Source organism: Aotus nancymaae, unplaced genomic scaffold (assembly GCF_030222135.1).
Source record: "Aotus nancymaae isolate 86718 unplaced genomic scaffold, 86718_ANA_hifiasm-v0.15.2.pri h1tg000036l, whole genome shotgun sequence".
Taxonomy (NCBI): domain Eukaryota; kingdom Metazoa; phylum Chordata; class Mammalia; order Primates; family Aotidae; genus Aotus; species Aotus nancymaae.
The window spans coordinates 92762633-92777167 of record NW_026988450.1 but is presented as its reverse complement, the minus strand read 5'-3'; the positions used below and the strand labels follow the sequence as shown (position 1 = coordinate 92777167).

The 14535-nt window shown below is 65.6% G+C and overlaps 2 protein-coding genes across 3 annotated transcripts in view; one reads left to right on the top strand and one right to left on the bottom strand.

Annotated features, from left to right (window-relative positions):
• BOP1 (BOP1 ribosomal biogenesis factor) overlaps positions 1-14535 on the top strand; it is a 28795-nt gene that overhangs the window by 11002 nt on the left and 3258 nt on the right. Inside the window, exon 3 of the mRNA XM_012473281.3 lies at positions 3821-3901. Within this exon, the coding sequence (XP_012328704.2) occupies positions 3821-3901 (81 nt within the window). The remainder of the gene's footprint in view (positions 1-3820; positions 3902-14535) is intronic.
• On the bottom strand, positions 11434-13497 carry SCX (scleraxis bHLH transcription factor). 2 transcript variants are annotated; one of them, XM_012473283.2, is made up of 2 exons: positions 12765-13497; positions 11434-11828 (listed from the first exon to the last, which is right to left on the bottom strand). In XM_012473283.2, exons 1-2 carry the CDS (start codon positions 13329-13331, stop codon positions 11790-11792), a joined length of 606 nt encoding a protein of 201 aa, XP_012328706.1. In that variant the 5' UTR covers positions 13332-13497; the 3' UTR covers positions 11434-11789. The 2 variants fall into 2 exon arrangements, 1 of the variants encoding a protein (XP_012328706.1); XR_001110764.2 differs by lacking the exon at positions 12765-13497 and adding an exon at positions 12113-12577 and having other exon boundaries at positions 11435-11828.

Here is a 14535-nt window from a genome sequence, read left to right as displayed (position 1 = left end):
CTCCATCTCTTGATGGGACGAAAATCAAAGATTTGTGGCTGTGTTTTAAAATGGCCACAGTCACCCTCACCCTTGCCAAATACTCTTCCCCCAAGGCTCCTCAGAAATTCCTTCCACTGCCAGGGTCTCATCTAAACCAGGCCTGGCAGACTGGGGTCCTTGGGCTCCTCTCTGCCCAGCTGTGTGCGGTGGGGCACCAAGTCACAATGCTGTACAGTGGTCTCTGGTCTGTGGTGGTCCTAAGGTGGCTGGGCACCTGGCCAGTGGTGGTCGTGGCCCGTGGTGGTCGTGGCCCGTGGTGGTCGTGGGGGTCTTACGGCCGTGGCCATGGTGGTCGTGGGGTCTGGTGGTCATGGGGTCTGTGGTGGCGGCACACATGGCCAGTGCCTCGTGCAGGGTTGGCCTTCATCCCTGGGAATGACCCTGCCATTCTTGGCCTCCTCTGAGTTACCTTCCTTTCCCCTGAGAAAAAAGCGGTATTTTTCGGCTTGTATTTTCCCTGGGCTTTTCAGTCCCTGCTCATGTGCTTTCTTTAAAACAAAACGTGGGCTTCCTGGGTACCGGTTTACGAGTCGTTGCTGTCAGAGGAGCCGTCAGCACAGAGCCCTCGGATGCCAGCCCGTCTCTCTGCCGGGCACCCTGCAGCTCACGTGAGCAGGGCCTTGGGGAGCCTTGGCCACGCCGAGGTGCCAGGTCTGGGACGTCTGGTGCAGCACTGGGTTCTCTTGGCCTCCTTGGTGCTCTGCCAGCGACACTCTGGCTCTGGCCTCTGGGCAAGGTGTGATTGCGCCCCTAGTATTGTCCCTCTCCAGAAGACCCCTCCCGTGGGCAGCCCTGATGCAGACCCCATAGGGAAGGTAGCCTTGGGGGCAGAGTTTCCTTCCCACCGACCCAGGCCCAGGCAGTTCTGTCTTCTCTCCCAGGAGGTGAGGGCAAAGCCTTTGTCACGTGCCTGGTTGGTGGCAGTGGGGCGCAGCCTGGCTGGCCTGATACTGGGCAGGCAGGCTCTGCTGTAGTCACAGTAGGGGCCATGTGCTTGCATGCCGTTTCTGGCTGGCTGAGCCCGCCCTGGGTTTCTTTCTTTGGTCCTCATGGTGGCATTCTAGCCCTGGGGCTGGGCAGAGGCCACACAGGGTTCAGGGGCTGCAGCTGCCTTCCCCAGGCTCCAGCGGCACCACCCTCTGTGGTACTGCCACGTCCTGACACCACGTCCTCACGCTTCCCCTCAGCGGCTCCCTGCCCACCCGTTGGTCCTTCAGTCCCACCTGCCGCTGCCCAGTGGCGCTCGCCCGCCCTCTCTAGACTTCTCCTTCATCTTCACGTGACTCTTGGGCTCCGTCAGGCCCGGCCCCTCCTCAGGGATCCCTGCCTGTGGACCCTTCCCTCGTGTCACCCCACTGGTGGCGGAAGTCCTCAGTCAGGCTGTGCCGGGGTTCCTGCAGGTGGTGCTGGGGTCCTGGAGGATCTGGGCGGACTCCAGCCATGGTGTCACGGAGGGGTCCTGTCCCCAGGAGTCTGGAGTGTGGCGTGGGTCTGTGTTCTGTTGTCAGTGTTGTTAGAGGTTTTTTTTTTCTTTGAGACGGAATCTCGCACTGTCACCCAGGCTGGAGTGCAGTGGCACAATCTCAGCTCACTGCAACCTCTGCCTCCCGGGTTCAAGTCATTCTCCTGCTTCAGCCTCCCGAGTAGCTGGGATTGCAGACGCCCACCACCATACCTGGCTAATTATTTTTTTGTATTTTTAGTAGAGACGGGGTTTCACCTTGTTGGCCAGGATGGTCTCAATCTCCTGACTTTGATCTGCCCGCCTCGGCCTCCCCAAAGTGTTGGGATTACAGGCGTGAGCCACCGTGCCCGGCCTCGTTAGGGTTTTAGTGGCCTCTTCTTTTTTTTAAATTTAATTTTTTTTTGAGAGGAAGTTTTGCTCTCGTTGCCCAGGCTGGAGTGCAGTGGCTCAATCTCAGCTCACTGCAACCTCTGCCTCTCGGGTTCAAACAATTCTCCTGCCTCAGCCTCCTGAGTAGCTGGGATTACAGGCGCACACCACCATGCCCGGTTAATTTTGTATTTTTAGTAGAGACGGGGTTTCTCCATGTTGGTCAGGTTGGTCTCAAACTCCCGACCTCAGGTGGTCCGCCCGCCTTGGCCTCCCGCAGAGCGGGGATTACAGCCGCGAGCCACTGCGCTTGGCAAAAACCAACCAACCAACCAACCAAACAAACAATATATATATTTCTAATGCCCCGCAGCATCCGTCTTCAGAATCTGAAGGGGCTTCTAGGTCAGGCAGTTCCCAGCAGAGGACGCCCCTGCCCGCACCGCCCCTGCCCGCACCTCTGGGCCCGGATGGGTGCTGCCGCCCCCTGGTGGACTCAGTGTGCCCTGCAGCTATCCCATGGGGATGCTGTGCCCCTGGGAACCCAGCACCTCTGAAGGTACCTCTGTCCCTTGCCCAGGGCCTGCCTGTGCTGTGGCCTGTCCATGTCTAGCACAGGGGCCACGGGGCACAGAGCTCTGGGTGACAAGTCTGTCGTCACCTGCCAGGACCCTGGGACTGGCCCATGAGCAACACTGAGGCTGGGACTCCCGGGGTGCTTCAGCCCGGGCCACTGTGGAGACCCGTGCAGCAGAGGCTGGGCGGGGGCAGCTGACCACAGCTGGGTGTGGAACTGCCCTCGTGCAGGTCTGGGGCTTGGGGCCGGGGTCGGCGTGTCTGCTGTGGCTGTGGGGCCTGTGTGCCCTGGGCAGGGGCAAGAGCTTAGTGTCACTGGGTGCCCCAGGCCACTGTCAGCAGTGGTGGGAGATGTGGAAACTGAATCCTTCCTTGTTCCTGGCCTGGAAAAAAACTTAGTCTCCCATCTCTCTCTATATTGAAGGGAAAAACAGGCAGAGGAGCTTGGCTCCAAAGGCCTTTGGCTCTTGCCTGGGCAGGAGGGAAGGGGCTCGGGGCGGGGGTGGGGCAAGCCCGCCCTCACTCTGGGGTTCCTGCGCCCGAGCACTTTACTGCCCCCAAGGGTGAGAGGTGGGCCTGTTTTCCCCATCAGTCCTGGTTCCGCCAGTAAACCCGATCTGGTTGGAGCCATCCTCACCTCCCCAGTCGAGGGCAGAATCTGTTTTCCAGGTTGGGATGTGAATTCTCAGTGGCGCCCACTCTGTGACCTGGTGGGATGGAGTTGGCCTGGGCTGTGGACATGGGGAGTGGGAGAATGATGGGGGCTGCAGGCATTCAGAGTGTTTGGGTGCCTCTCTGGGCCCTCTGCTGGCTGGACCGGGCTGGATGTGGCCCCCAGGACAATGTGTGCCCCGACCCCTTCAAGAGCATTGTACCTGGTGATGCTGTGATGCCTGTGTCTGCTCCTACCCCCACCATGTTGCCCCTGGTCCCAGGTGGGCCTTGGCAGGAGTCCCGGGTGGGGCCTTTGGGAGGAATCCTGCAGCTTTGACATGGATGGGTATATGGGGTGGTTGGCTGTGGGTGGGGTGTGGTCTTAGTTCTCAACTGGGGACTTTGCTTCTGACTGCCCCAGTGGCCCTGTGTCCAGCCTGACACCCTTGTCGGCCCAGGGACAGAGGTCCGGGGAGGCTGCAGCCCAGCCTTGCAGAGGACAGGGCCGTGGGCAGGACCTGTGGTGCCAGGTGCCAGCCGCAGCCCCCAGAGACTCCCTTTGAGCTGGATGTTCTTGGCCTTGTGCTGTGGCCTGGGCCGGGCTGGAGCTGCTCAGAGACTTGCGGGGGGGTGGGGTGCTTGGGTCTGGGGTCTCCCCAAGGTCAAAGGGCATCTTCTATTCCCTGAGGTAACCACTCTCCCCTCTCTCTGCAGGCTGACACCGCTTGCCCCAGGACGGAGATGGCGAGTGTCCTGACTGCGGATGAGTATGCTGAGGACAGCTCTGATGAGGAGGTGGGCTGCGGCCTCTTTCCCACTGGCAGGGTGGGGCAGCTTCCATTACAGCCCAGCAGGTGCAGGGCCTCGGGGCCAGCATTGCCCTGGGGGTGCTGGGGCCTGCCCGCGGGCGGGTCACGTTGGCAAGGACACAGGCGTCTTCTTACTGCCGAGGCCTGAGTGGGCGTCCTGGCTCGGGGTCCTGCACCCTGTCTGGAAGAGCAATTTCGGGGTCTGGGACACATGACTGTAGTGTTTGTGTGTCATCATCACCTGTGAAAGGGAAGGGACTGGGCTGGCTCTGAGCCCCGTGTCCGTCCTGGGACTCCTGTGGCATCCTCAGGGTGACTGTGGGCTCTCTGGCGGCAGCATGCATGGTCTGGGTGGGGGCGATGGGCATGGGTGGTGCCCCGGTCGTGCCTGCTGTGGGGTGGGCCACAGGTTGGCCTCTGGCAGGACAGGGCTGGACCACCTCCCGGTGTTCTGGGCAGCGGTGGCCCTTCCCTTCCCCTGGAGTTCCCCCCACCCCCCCGTGGTGGCTGACATGGCTGGGGCTACTGCCTCCGGGCCTCTGAGTCCCAGGAGCACCTCTCAGGAGGGGCAGGAGGCTGGCTGTTTCTCGTTAGGAGTTTGCTGCTGGGCTGGCTCCGCTGGTGTGGAGAGGCTGGGACGGGCTGTGTCCAGGAGCAGATTTGGCTTCGTGGGGGCGGCCCTCATTTGGGAGGGGCTGGATGCTCTGAGGAGCTCTGGGGTCAGAGGCACTGTCCGCCTGTACCCTTCTCAGTGCGGCCTGACCCTAGGCAGGGCTGTGGTCCCAGTGGAGCACTTGGGTGTGAGGCGGAGCCCCCTTCGGGCCCCGGGGGGCTGCAGGGGAAGGAGGAGGCTTTGGCGTAGGGTCTTCCCGAAGGAGCTCTTCCTGCCTGCCCGTTGGGCTGTCCCCGGGGACCTTGGGGAGACACGCGTCCCCCCCCCCCCCGCCCCAGGTTCCTCCCCCGTCCTTCGGCTGTTGGCTGTGGCTGCAGGAGTCTTGGCTGCTCGCCCGATCCGGTCTCTGCTGCGCATTCAGAACAGAGACAAAACAAAATAAATTGGTTTCCTGGCCGGAGCAGTGGCTCACTTCGGGGGGGGGGGGGGCGGCCACGCCGTGCGCTCCCCGCCTGTCTCCCCTCCCCCTCCCAGGGGCTCTGGCTGTCGGCAGCCACATCCTGTCGGCTACTTTTTTATATTTGGTATTTGGAGAAATCGATGATGATTGTAAATGGAGTGCGGAGGCCGGGGGAGGGGCCTCGCCGGGGCCTGCGCGGTGCCCCTGCTGCCTGGGGGTGCTTCGCCGGGGCCTGCGCGGTGCCCCTGCTGCCTGGGGGTGCTTCGCCAGGGCCTGTGCGGTGCCCCTGCTGCCTGGGGGTGCCTCGCCGGGGCCTGCGTGGTGCCCCTGCTGCCTGCCGGGTGGGCAGCCCCCTGCCGTGCCGGGAGGAAGCCGGCCAGGGCTGTGGGGGCCGCTTCCTCCGGTGATGACTATCCCATATGCTGGTCTGAGTGACAGCAAGGGGGCCGGGATGCTGCTGGCGCTCCTGCCACCACAGCCGGCCAGCGGCTCGAGGGGGCGGCAGAGCTCAGCTTTCAGGAGCCGGGCCGGGCCGGTACAGATGCCTCCCTTCCAGAGAAGTCCGAATCTGCCTGGGTCTCCATTCCCTTGGAGCAGAGTGGGGTGGCCCTGGGGGAGTGATGTGGGGCCACGGTGGGCAGGGAGAGGCTTGGGAGGCGCTGAGCCTGCCATGCTCCGATGAGACTGGGGTGAAGAGAGCAGGGCCCTTTGGGCAGCCCCGTGTCCTTGGAGGTGGCCGTGGCACCAGGACTCTGGTCTTCCTTGGCACTGGGCAGAGCTGGCTGGGAGAGGTCCCTGGGCTGACCTCACTGCCACGGCCCTCCAGGGCTGGCAGCAGGGCAGGGAGGGTGCCGCTGGGGTGTGGATCCTGCGAGTGGCCATCTCGCTGGGGATCGAGGGTGGCGGTGGCTGCGGTGCTGAGAAGGCCGGGCCGAGCTCCTGCTGGTGGGAGGTTCCTTCTCGCCACCCCCTGCCCACTCGCCTCCCCTTCTCCTTGGCCGCTTCCCTGCCCTTCCTGGGTCTGGACCCAGGCCTGGACCGGGATGACACTGGGGCTTCTGGGCCTGTCACTGTGTCAGGGACCCCCTGCCGGACGCTGACTTTGGAAGACCTGAGCAGCCCCTCACAGCTCCTTGTTCCCTTCCCCCAGATGTGCAGGCAGCAGCCAGCAGGCAGAGGGAGGCGGGCGGAGCCCCTGGAGGAGGCGCTGGGCCTGGCTGGGGTCCTGCCGCCGGCAGTGGGGGGCCCCCAGGAGCCGGCTGAGCCTCAGGCTGCCCCGCCCCCACATGGCCACCTCACCCCTCTCCCACCGCGCCTGGAGCTTCACAGACGTGATCTCATCCAGCCGCTGGGACCCCCGGGGAGGTGGGCCGGGGTGGGGGGGCGGGGCGAGGGGGCTGCTCAGCCTTTGCAGAAGCAGCCACTCTGATTTGATTTGAGCGTGTGGGAGAAACTGAGGCTGGGCAGCTGTCGGGCGGAGGATGCGGCCACCCACCCTCCCCTGCCTGCCCAGCAGCCCGCGGCCGTGCTTGTCGGGAAAGTGCGGCAGGCCAGGGGTCAGGGTGGCCATGAAATCTGGCCGGAGGAGCTGCCCTCTGCCATCCCTTTTCCGTGCCCCGGGGCACTGGGCTGGGGCCGTCCCTTGCAAGGCCTCCTGGGGCTCTGGAGGCTGGGGCTGGGGTGCAGCCCTGGCGGCTCCCCGGTGCCCTTGACCCCGCCTGGGCTGAGTCTGGTTCCCGCAGGGATGCGGCCTGGCCTGCCTGCATCCAGAGCCCGTGGTCTCCTCTGCTCTCACGCCAAGCGCCGTTAATGGCCTCTCCCAGCTACTGAACCGGCAGCTGCCTTCAGCGCGGGCGGCCTCCCACTCCTCGCGGCTGCCCCCGCCCCCTCTTCCTGGCCCCGCGCACTCAGGCTTGCGTCGCTGCTGGCAGCGCGGCCTCAGCTCAGGTTTCCCGGCAAGCAAACGGCCCTCCTCACGCTGCTTGTGGAGGGCGCCCCAGCCCGCGGACCGCCCTGATCTCCCTGGCGGCCATCCACCCCCGAGGCCGCCTGTACGCCTCCCTCCGAGGGCGCTGCTGGCTGCGCTGGGGCTGGCCCTCGGGTCTGGTCCCTTCCCACTGAGGAGGGGCACGGGTGGGTGTGTGTGGCGTGACTGCTGCTGCCCCTTGGCCCCAGGCCCTCCTAGGCCTGGCCTGCCGCACTGTTTTCCTGTTGGGAGCGTCTCTTGTGCTCAGTGAGGAGGGGCAGGGGAAGCCAGGGCCCTCATGGGGGCACCCTGGGCTCTCAGATGAAGCCAGGCCGGGCAGTGGCTGGCAGGTGGGCCTGGCCTCTTCAGAGCCTTGGCCTCCTGCTTGTGTGCTGCAAGGGTGGTGGAGGCTCTGGCCTGCTGCGCCCACTCGGGGCCAGGCTCCTTGGCAGCAGAAACCCGGGTGGGGGGGTAGGTGTGCTCCACGGGGTTCCTGAGCAGAGGCTTTGCCCTGGGGCTGGCAGAGCGGCCCCTGAAGCTGAGCTGGCAAAGCTGTTGGAGGGCAAGGCCTGCTGGGCGGGTGCTGGGGGCTGCAGGCTCTGGGCCTTCTGGGGAGGCTGGCTGCAGAGGGCTGGGGCTGGGTGTGTGTCCCAAGGCCAGGATGGTTCCGCCGGGGATGGGAGTCACAGGTGTGTTTGTGTGTGTGTGTGGCTTGGGACTGAGGGGAAGGTTTCCATGTTGAGATTTTGGAGGTGTCTGGAGTTGGGAGCTGATCGGGTGTAGGGTTCTGGAGCCCTGTCCCCAGCCCACCTAGAAGCTGCACTGAGTCGTGGGGCTCAGAGCAGGCTGAGAAGGGGTGGGCACTAGGTGTTGGGTGCCGTGCCCCAAGCCCATGCCCCACTCCCAGCATCCTGCAGGAGTTTCTGGGAGGCCCTGCTTATGAGCCGCCAGGCACTGGGGTGCTCTGCAGGGGTCAGACAGCCATTGTCCCTGGGCCAGCCCCACCAGAGACTGAGGCAGGCCAGTAGTGCCCTCTCTCCAGCCTGCAGACCCCAAGGGGCTGACGTGCTGCCCTCCCAGCTGTGGAGGTGCAGGGAGGAGGCTCAGCTGTGGGCGCATAGCCCCTGGAAGGGCAGACGCACAGACATGAGCAGGGCTGGAGGTGAGGGTGTCTGGGCTGGCGGCTCCTCCTGCCTGGGCCCCCACCTTGGGCTGGGGTCTGCTCAACTGGTTTGGACTTTGGGGAGGAGGCCAAGCAGGACCTGGCTTTCTTTCTCCCCTCTGGCCTGGGCTCCAGGGCCCAGCAGCCCACTGGAAGCTTCAGTAGGCTGCGATGCGGCAGGTGAGCCTCCTGCCCTGGCCTTGCCCTGAGTACTTTGACAGATAAAGCCCTGAGGAAGAGGAGGAGGAGGAGGAGGAGGAGGAGGAGGCCTCACGTCGCACGGGAAGGCCCTGTGGTGCTCCGAGACAGGCGGGCGTTGCGTGCAGGGGAGCGTCGAGAGCGCTGAACACTACCCGCATTGTAATCGGAGAGGGGCTGGGGAAGAGAGAGACGGAGCGAGGGCGGCTGACCCCACGCTCCCTGGGGACAGGTGGGAGAGGCGGAACGAGGAGAGAGTGAAGGATTCCAGAGGTGGGCCGGCTTCCTCTCTCGCAGACAGACACGGGAGGAGGCGGGCAGCGGGCCAGCCCCATACCTGCAGTTCCAATCTGTGGTCCTGACAGCTGCAGCCGCTTTGGGGAGGGGGAGGGAAAGGGGCTCATCGAGAGCGGAAAAATCCCAGCCGACACATCAGCCAGTTGTGGCCTGTGTCCGGTGCAGTCTGGGCTGGGGGCCTGTCCTTGGGGCTGGGCGGCCCCCAGGAGAGCACTGATGCTGGGTCTGTGTGTGCCCCTGGCTGGCCCGGGTCTCGTGCGGGGCCTGACCCGGAGGGGTCACATGTGTTTCCTGGCGCCCGCAGGTGCTGTGCAGGGCGGGGTGGCTGGCGGTGGGCGCAGGCGGCCGGTGATGAATCATGTGTGCCGCCAGCAGCTCGTTCCCCAGGCCGGGGACAGGAGCTGACAGCTGAGGCCCAGCAGAGCATTTCCAGCCCAGCTCTCCTCACAGGGGCGGCTGCTGGCCCAGGGTGCAGGCTGGGCCCCCTTCTGTCCCAGCTGCCTCTGTGGGGCACAGGCAGAGGGAGCCCTGGGTCTGTGGAGGTGAGGCCAGCACTCCGGGAAGGGAGCCAGGGGCTGTGGTGGGCAGGGAGCACCTGCCACTCCTCTGCCCTGCGGCTATGAGCCGAGAGGGGATTCAGGGGGGCCGCCGCGGGCCTGGGGGTCAGCCCACGCCACCCCCGGTCTGGTTTGAATTTCTGGAGCAGTGGAGGGTGACGGAGTGTTTCTCCCCCACCCCTCCCCTCTTGCTGGCTGGCGGGCCAGGCCCTCGGCCGCTGCTACCGGTGCAGCTCAGGGAGCGGCTGGGCTGGTTGCCGAGGCCTGAGGCTGGCCAAGCTGCAGCCGCGGTCGGAGTCAGGCCTGCAGCAGAGGGCTTGGCTGTGAGTGCTGCACCCCGACCAGCGGGGCCCTGGGGATCCTTTCGGCTCCGAGTCCTCTGGGTCAATGCCCTTTCTTCTGGCCTTGTTAGACACCCCAAAGTCTGGCCCCAGTCCTGGGGACTCTGACCTCCCTTTCCCTTGCCGTCCCTCTTGACCCTGCCCAGACTCCTAGCTCGGCTGGTACCTTCCCGCCTGCTTGTCTGCTCTCGGCGTTCCCGCTCTGAACTCGATGCTGGCATCCCCTCCGGCACTGGGCTCTGGCCATGGGGTGGCCATTGGTGCCGGCCACCGAGGTCCCGCACCTGCCTGCTCAGGCCGGCAGCCCCTGGTGTCCCTGCCCTGGGGACTCAGTATCTTCCAAGTGCCCGCTCCTCAGATTTGTCCCCGACGCTGACTGGCCATTGAGGTGGGGGTTCATGTGGAAGTTTGCAACACCCCCCAGGCCCAGGTCTGGAAATGGGAGGCCTGGAGGTGAAGGGCAGGTGGGTCACAGACCCTCCCTACAGAACTACGCCCAGTGCCCATGGAGGAAGGGCCGGCACAGGGGCCGTGGGCCTTCGGGTGCTGTGCAGAGCGCCCGGCCTGGCCTTGCTCCTGGGTCCACCCCACTCCTCACTCACTGGCGTCTTAGCGCCTGGGAGGGTGGTGGGCGGGGTTGTGAGGAAAGCACCCGAGGAGGGGAGGTGGGGGGGTGCCTCAGCCCCCAGCTGCACCCCCATGTCCCCCGGGGCCTGGCTTCCCGGCGGGCGGGGGCTTCTGCAGTGACTGAGCTTGCCCTCCCTCCCCTCCCTCTGGCCAGCTGTGGGCTCCTGCAGGATTAGGGAAAGGAAATTTGGGGTTGGGTTTCTCTCTGAACGAAACCTGCCGTTGTGACTTTTTATCCTGTTGTATTTCTATCAGATTGGACACAGCCCCCCTCTAGCCCTTAATGGCTCTGGCTTTGAGAATTTCCTCCAAAATTACACCACTGCTTCCTGCTCCGTGGTTCCCTGGAGCCTGTCTTTGCAGAGGAGGGGCAGTCCTGGCCCAGCCCTGCACCGATGCCCACGTGGGCCACAGCACCTGGTCTCCCCTCTGGGGGCGCATCCGTGCCTGTGCTGAGGAGGGGACTGGGGCCGGCCCTTGCCCCGACGCCCGCATCTGGCACTAACAGCCATTGTCCCCCCAGCCGGAAGTCAGGCTGTGGCCTGGCAGGGTTGGGGGGCACCGCCTGCCTCTCTTCTCTTTGTGCCCAGTGAGCTCACACCACTAAGTGGTAATTGTCACCTGCAGGGTTTTAATGACGCCAGCTGTGTGCAGACCGCCGTAGGGGCTCAACCCACCTCCTGTGGTGGGCGGGGTCTTCAGGGAGCCGGCTGGGTGGCGCCTGGTGGTGGGAGGAGGGTGGCCAGGGGGTCCTCCTTCCCATGTGGGCAGTGCTTCCAGGGTCCAAGTGGCCCTGGTGCAGGCGGAGACGTCCGTCCCTCCAGTCCAGGCTCGTGGAGGCAGGGCACCCACCCCCTCTGCTGGGCAGCACAGCTTGCTCCACTCCTTGTGGCCACTCCTTGGCACTCCGAGGCCAGAGGCGGCACCCTCCTCACTCTCCTGTCCCCTGTGTGCCTGGTAGGCCCCAGAGTGGGGCACCCCTGCCCTGCTGCTGCCCACGTCCGTGCCTTGTGGCGGGGCCCTGTCCTTCCTCACCCTCCCACCTTCTGCCACACAGCTCCTCCCCCACCCTCTCCCCTGGCATGGCTCCCTCGTTCCCCACCCCACAGCTTTCCCATAGAGGCCTCTGTGGGTGAGCTAAGCCTGTCCTCACCACCTCAGCCCAGGGAGGGATGGCCCTGAACCCTGGAAAGTGAGGGTTTCCCAGGGAGCTGCGGATACTTGGCCCAAGGAGGATGGGACCACCAGGGCTGGGGGTGCATTCCGAAACTTTCAAGAGGACGGTTGGTCTCCATACTTGGAAGATACTGTTTTGTTTTTAATTATACAAAAATTTTCAGACTTTATATTATCATATCAAAAACACAACATGCCCACACACGGTGGCCAGAAGAAAACCCAGGCCCGAAGCCAGCGCAGAAAGTCCCAGTGGGCCTGGGCAGGTGCTGGGGCCAGTGCAGAGTCCCGCTGCCGGTGCCTGTCTGTACGTCCGTCTGTCCTTCGGCCCTGCTCACAGCCAGGGCAGGGCTGGCCTTGGGGGCGTGCTCACGGCGGACCTCGCCCAGCTCAGGTCCAAGGTGGGGCTGTCTGTGGTCACCCAGGGCGTCCACCTCCCCCAGTAGCGTCTGCCTCCTGGCTGCTGCCGGCCACCTCCTAACTGCGAATCGCTGTCTTTCTGTCGCGGTCCTTGCTCTGCAGAGGGGAGGGAGGGGTGTCAGGGCCCAGCAGAGCCCAGCGCCAGTCTGCGCCTCTCTGGCCTCCCTGCTGGGTGCAGTCTCAGGTGGCCAGCGCTGAGGCACCTCCTTCCCAGCTCTCCCCAGCTTCCCCCAAGCGTTTTGGGGAGGGGAGCACACTGCTGCACAGCCGAAATTGTAAAATTAAATTTCCCAGATGTTCAGGCCCCAGGAGCTCGCGCGTGCTGTCTGGAGAGGAAATGGGGATTGGGAAAAGCCGTGCCGTATTTTCTCCCTGCTCACCCTGCTTTTCCGGTGCCACCAAGCACAGCAGGAGCTGTAAATCACAGCTGGCCAGCGTCTCCTGCAGGGGCCCTCACCTCCCCGGCCCCCACATCTCCTTCCAGCCTCTGCCTTCATGTCCCATGGTCCATGTCTCCGGCAGCCCTACAGGACCTGGCGTCTTGCTGTGCAGCGTGGGCGGGTGGTGGACAGCAGGTGCCCAAGATGGCCTAGGCCGGTGGTGGGCCGCAGGGGCTGTGAAGATCCCGGGGTCCCAACTCTCTTGCTGCCCCTTGCCAGGGGCAGAGTGGGTGGGCTTGAAGCAGCATCTTACTTATGAGCTCTGCTGTTTCCACTTGCTGAATAGGGCAGCTTGCAGCCGCCTGGTCCAGCACCCCAGCCTCCCCGCCCTGGGTGGGGCCCCCTCTGGCTCTTGCCCCTCATGCAGCTCCCTGGGAGGGACTCCACACTGCACCGGGAGCCAGGTGTCCTAGGGACTCCTAGAGGAGGAGCCCAAGGAGAAGGCCCAGCCCCCGGCAGGTCTGTGTTACAGGTGTGCCTGCCTGTGCCCTGCTGGGGAGCCCTGCCTGCGTGGCCTCGCCTCCTCTGCCTGGCAGGTGTGGGCTGAGGGGTGCATTGGAGGCCCCCGCGGTGCCCCACGGCCCGTGCTCACCAGCTTCCTCTGGTTGCTGAGGCAGAAGGTGCAGATGTGTTTGGGCTGGGCGTTCTCGCCGTCGCGGGCGGGAGGCGGCGGTGGCGGTGGCGGGGGGCTGCCCGCGCGCGCCGCGTGGAAGAAGGCCGGACCCGAGTGGCACGGCTGTCCGTCTCCGCAGGCCTCGCCCGCCAGCAGCACGTTGCCCAGGTGCGAGATGTAGCTGGAGGCCAGGCGCAGTGTCTCGATCTTTGAGAGCTTGCGGTCGGCGGGCTCGGTGGGGATCAGCGTGCGCAGCGCCGTGAAGGCCGTGTTCACGCTGTTGGTGCGGTCCCGCTCGCGCGCGTTCGCCGTGTGCCGCTGCCGGGGCTCACGGCCTGGCCGGCCCCCCGGACCCCCGCCCCCGGCTCGCCGGCCCCCAGACCTCCGCCGGGCGCCCTGGAGGCCGCAGCGCGCCGCGTGCACGCGACAGGGTTTCTCGTCGGAGCCCGAGCTCTCGCTGCCGCGGTCCTCATCCTCCGACAGCGGGCTCACCTCGGGGTACAGGTAGCGGCCCGGCGGCGCCGGGCGCAGCGTGGCGAAGGACATGGGGCCAGCGGGGGCGCGGCGTCAGCTCCGTCGCACGCTGCTCATGCCGCCTCCTGCGGCCGCCGCGGGCCTCGCGGGCCACCCGGGGCCGAGGCAAGGCGCGGGGTCTCGGCTGCGCCCCGCGGTGGCAGCTGCCGGGCGCCGCGCGCACATGTGCGTCCCGGGCTGGAGCGGGGCCCCGAGCCGCGCCTTTATAGCGGTGGCCCGGCCCCGCCCCCGTGCACGCCCCGCCCCTCCGGGCTCGGAGGCTCCTCAAGCTGCCGGTGGAGTCCCTGGGCTTTCTGTGGCCACGCTTGCGGGGGCGGGGTGCGGGTCTTTGGAGCATCTTCTGTCTCTGGGGATGCGGAGGAAGCGGGAGGCCTCTAGGCCGTAGTTACTCAGGGCCCCAAGACTGCAGTGCCCCCCCTCCCCAGGAGAGGGGAAGGAGGTCAGCGGGACCCACCACCCGTCTTTCTCCCGTGGCACAACCGTGTTAACCCAGCCGCCCTGGCCCTGCTGCCTGACCGCACCCTGTCTGTCTCTGACTCCGTGTGCGCCAGGTTCTGCCTGTGCCAGGCCGTGTGTGCAGGGGGCGGGCACAGCCGAGCATTCAAGGGCCTAGAGCTCAGTCCCTGCCTGTCTGTCCTGCACCTGCCCCTCCAGGCTTGGCACGGACTGTGCCTCCTGCCAGGCCCTGACCAGGTCCCCTGTTCCTGTGCTGTGTGGACCCCTCTCCCCGCGGGTCTGTTTCTCATCTCTCACCTGTCTCCTGCTTCTCTCCAGGGCCACCAGGCCTCTCAGGAGACATACACAAACCCTATTCTCCAGTTTGGGGATGGCCCCCTTTTCCCATGGGGAGGAGAGGGAAGGCAGGGGTGTGGGGAGGTGCTGGGGGTGGCCCTCTGGGGAGGGGCAGGGCCCAAGGGGTCCCTCCTATGGCAGGGGGGCGGCAGGCTCCCAGCTGTGCTCTGTCTTGCCTGGGCCCCTCCCCGTGGCTACTGTTGCAGGAAGCAGCCGCCTGGGCAGCGGTCCTCAGGCTGGAAAGAGCGAGGGTGGCGGCTGGCAGGGGCTGCAACCAGGAATGTGCGTCCAGGAACGTGGCTGTTCTGCCTGGGGAGGGGCTGGGGGCAGACAGCGGGGTGCTCCCACGGAGAGGCCTCGGCTTCTGTCTCTCTGTGGACTGGGTCAGGCGGGGTCTTCCCTGAGTCCCTGTCTTGCAGCTGCC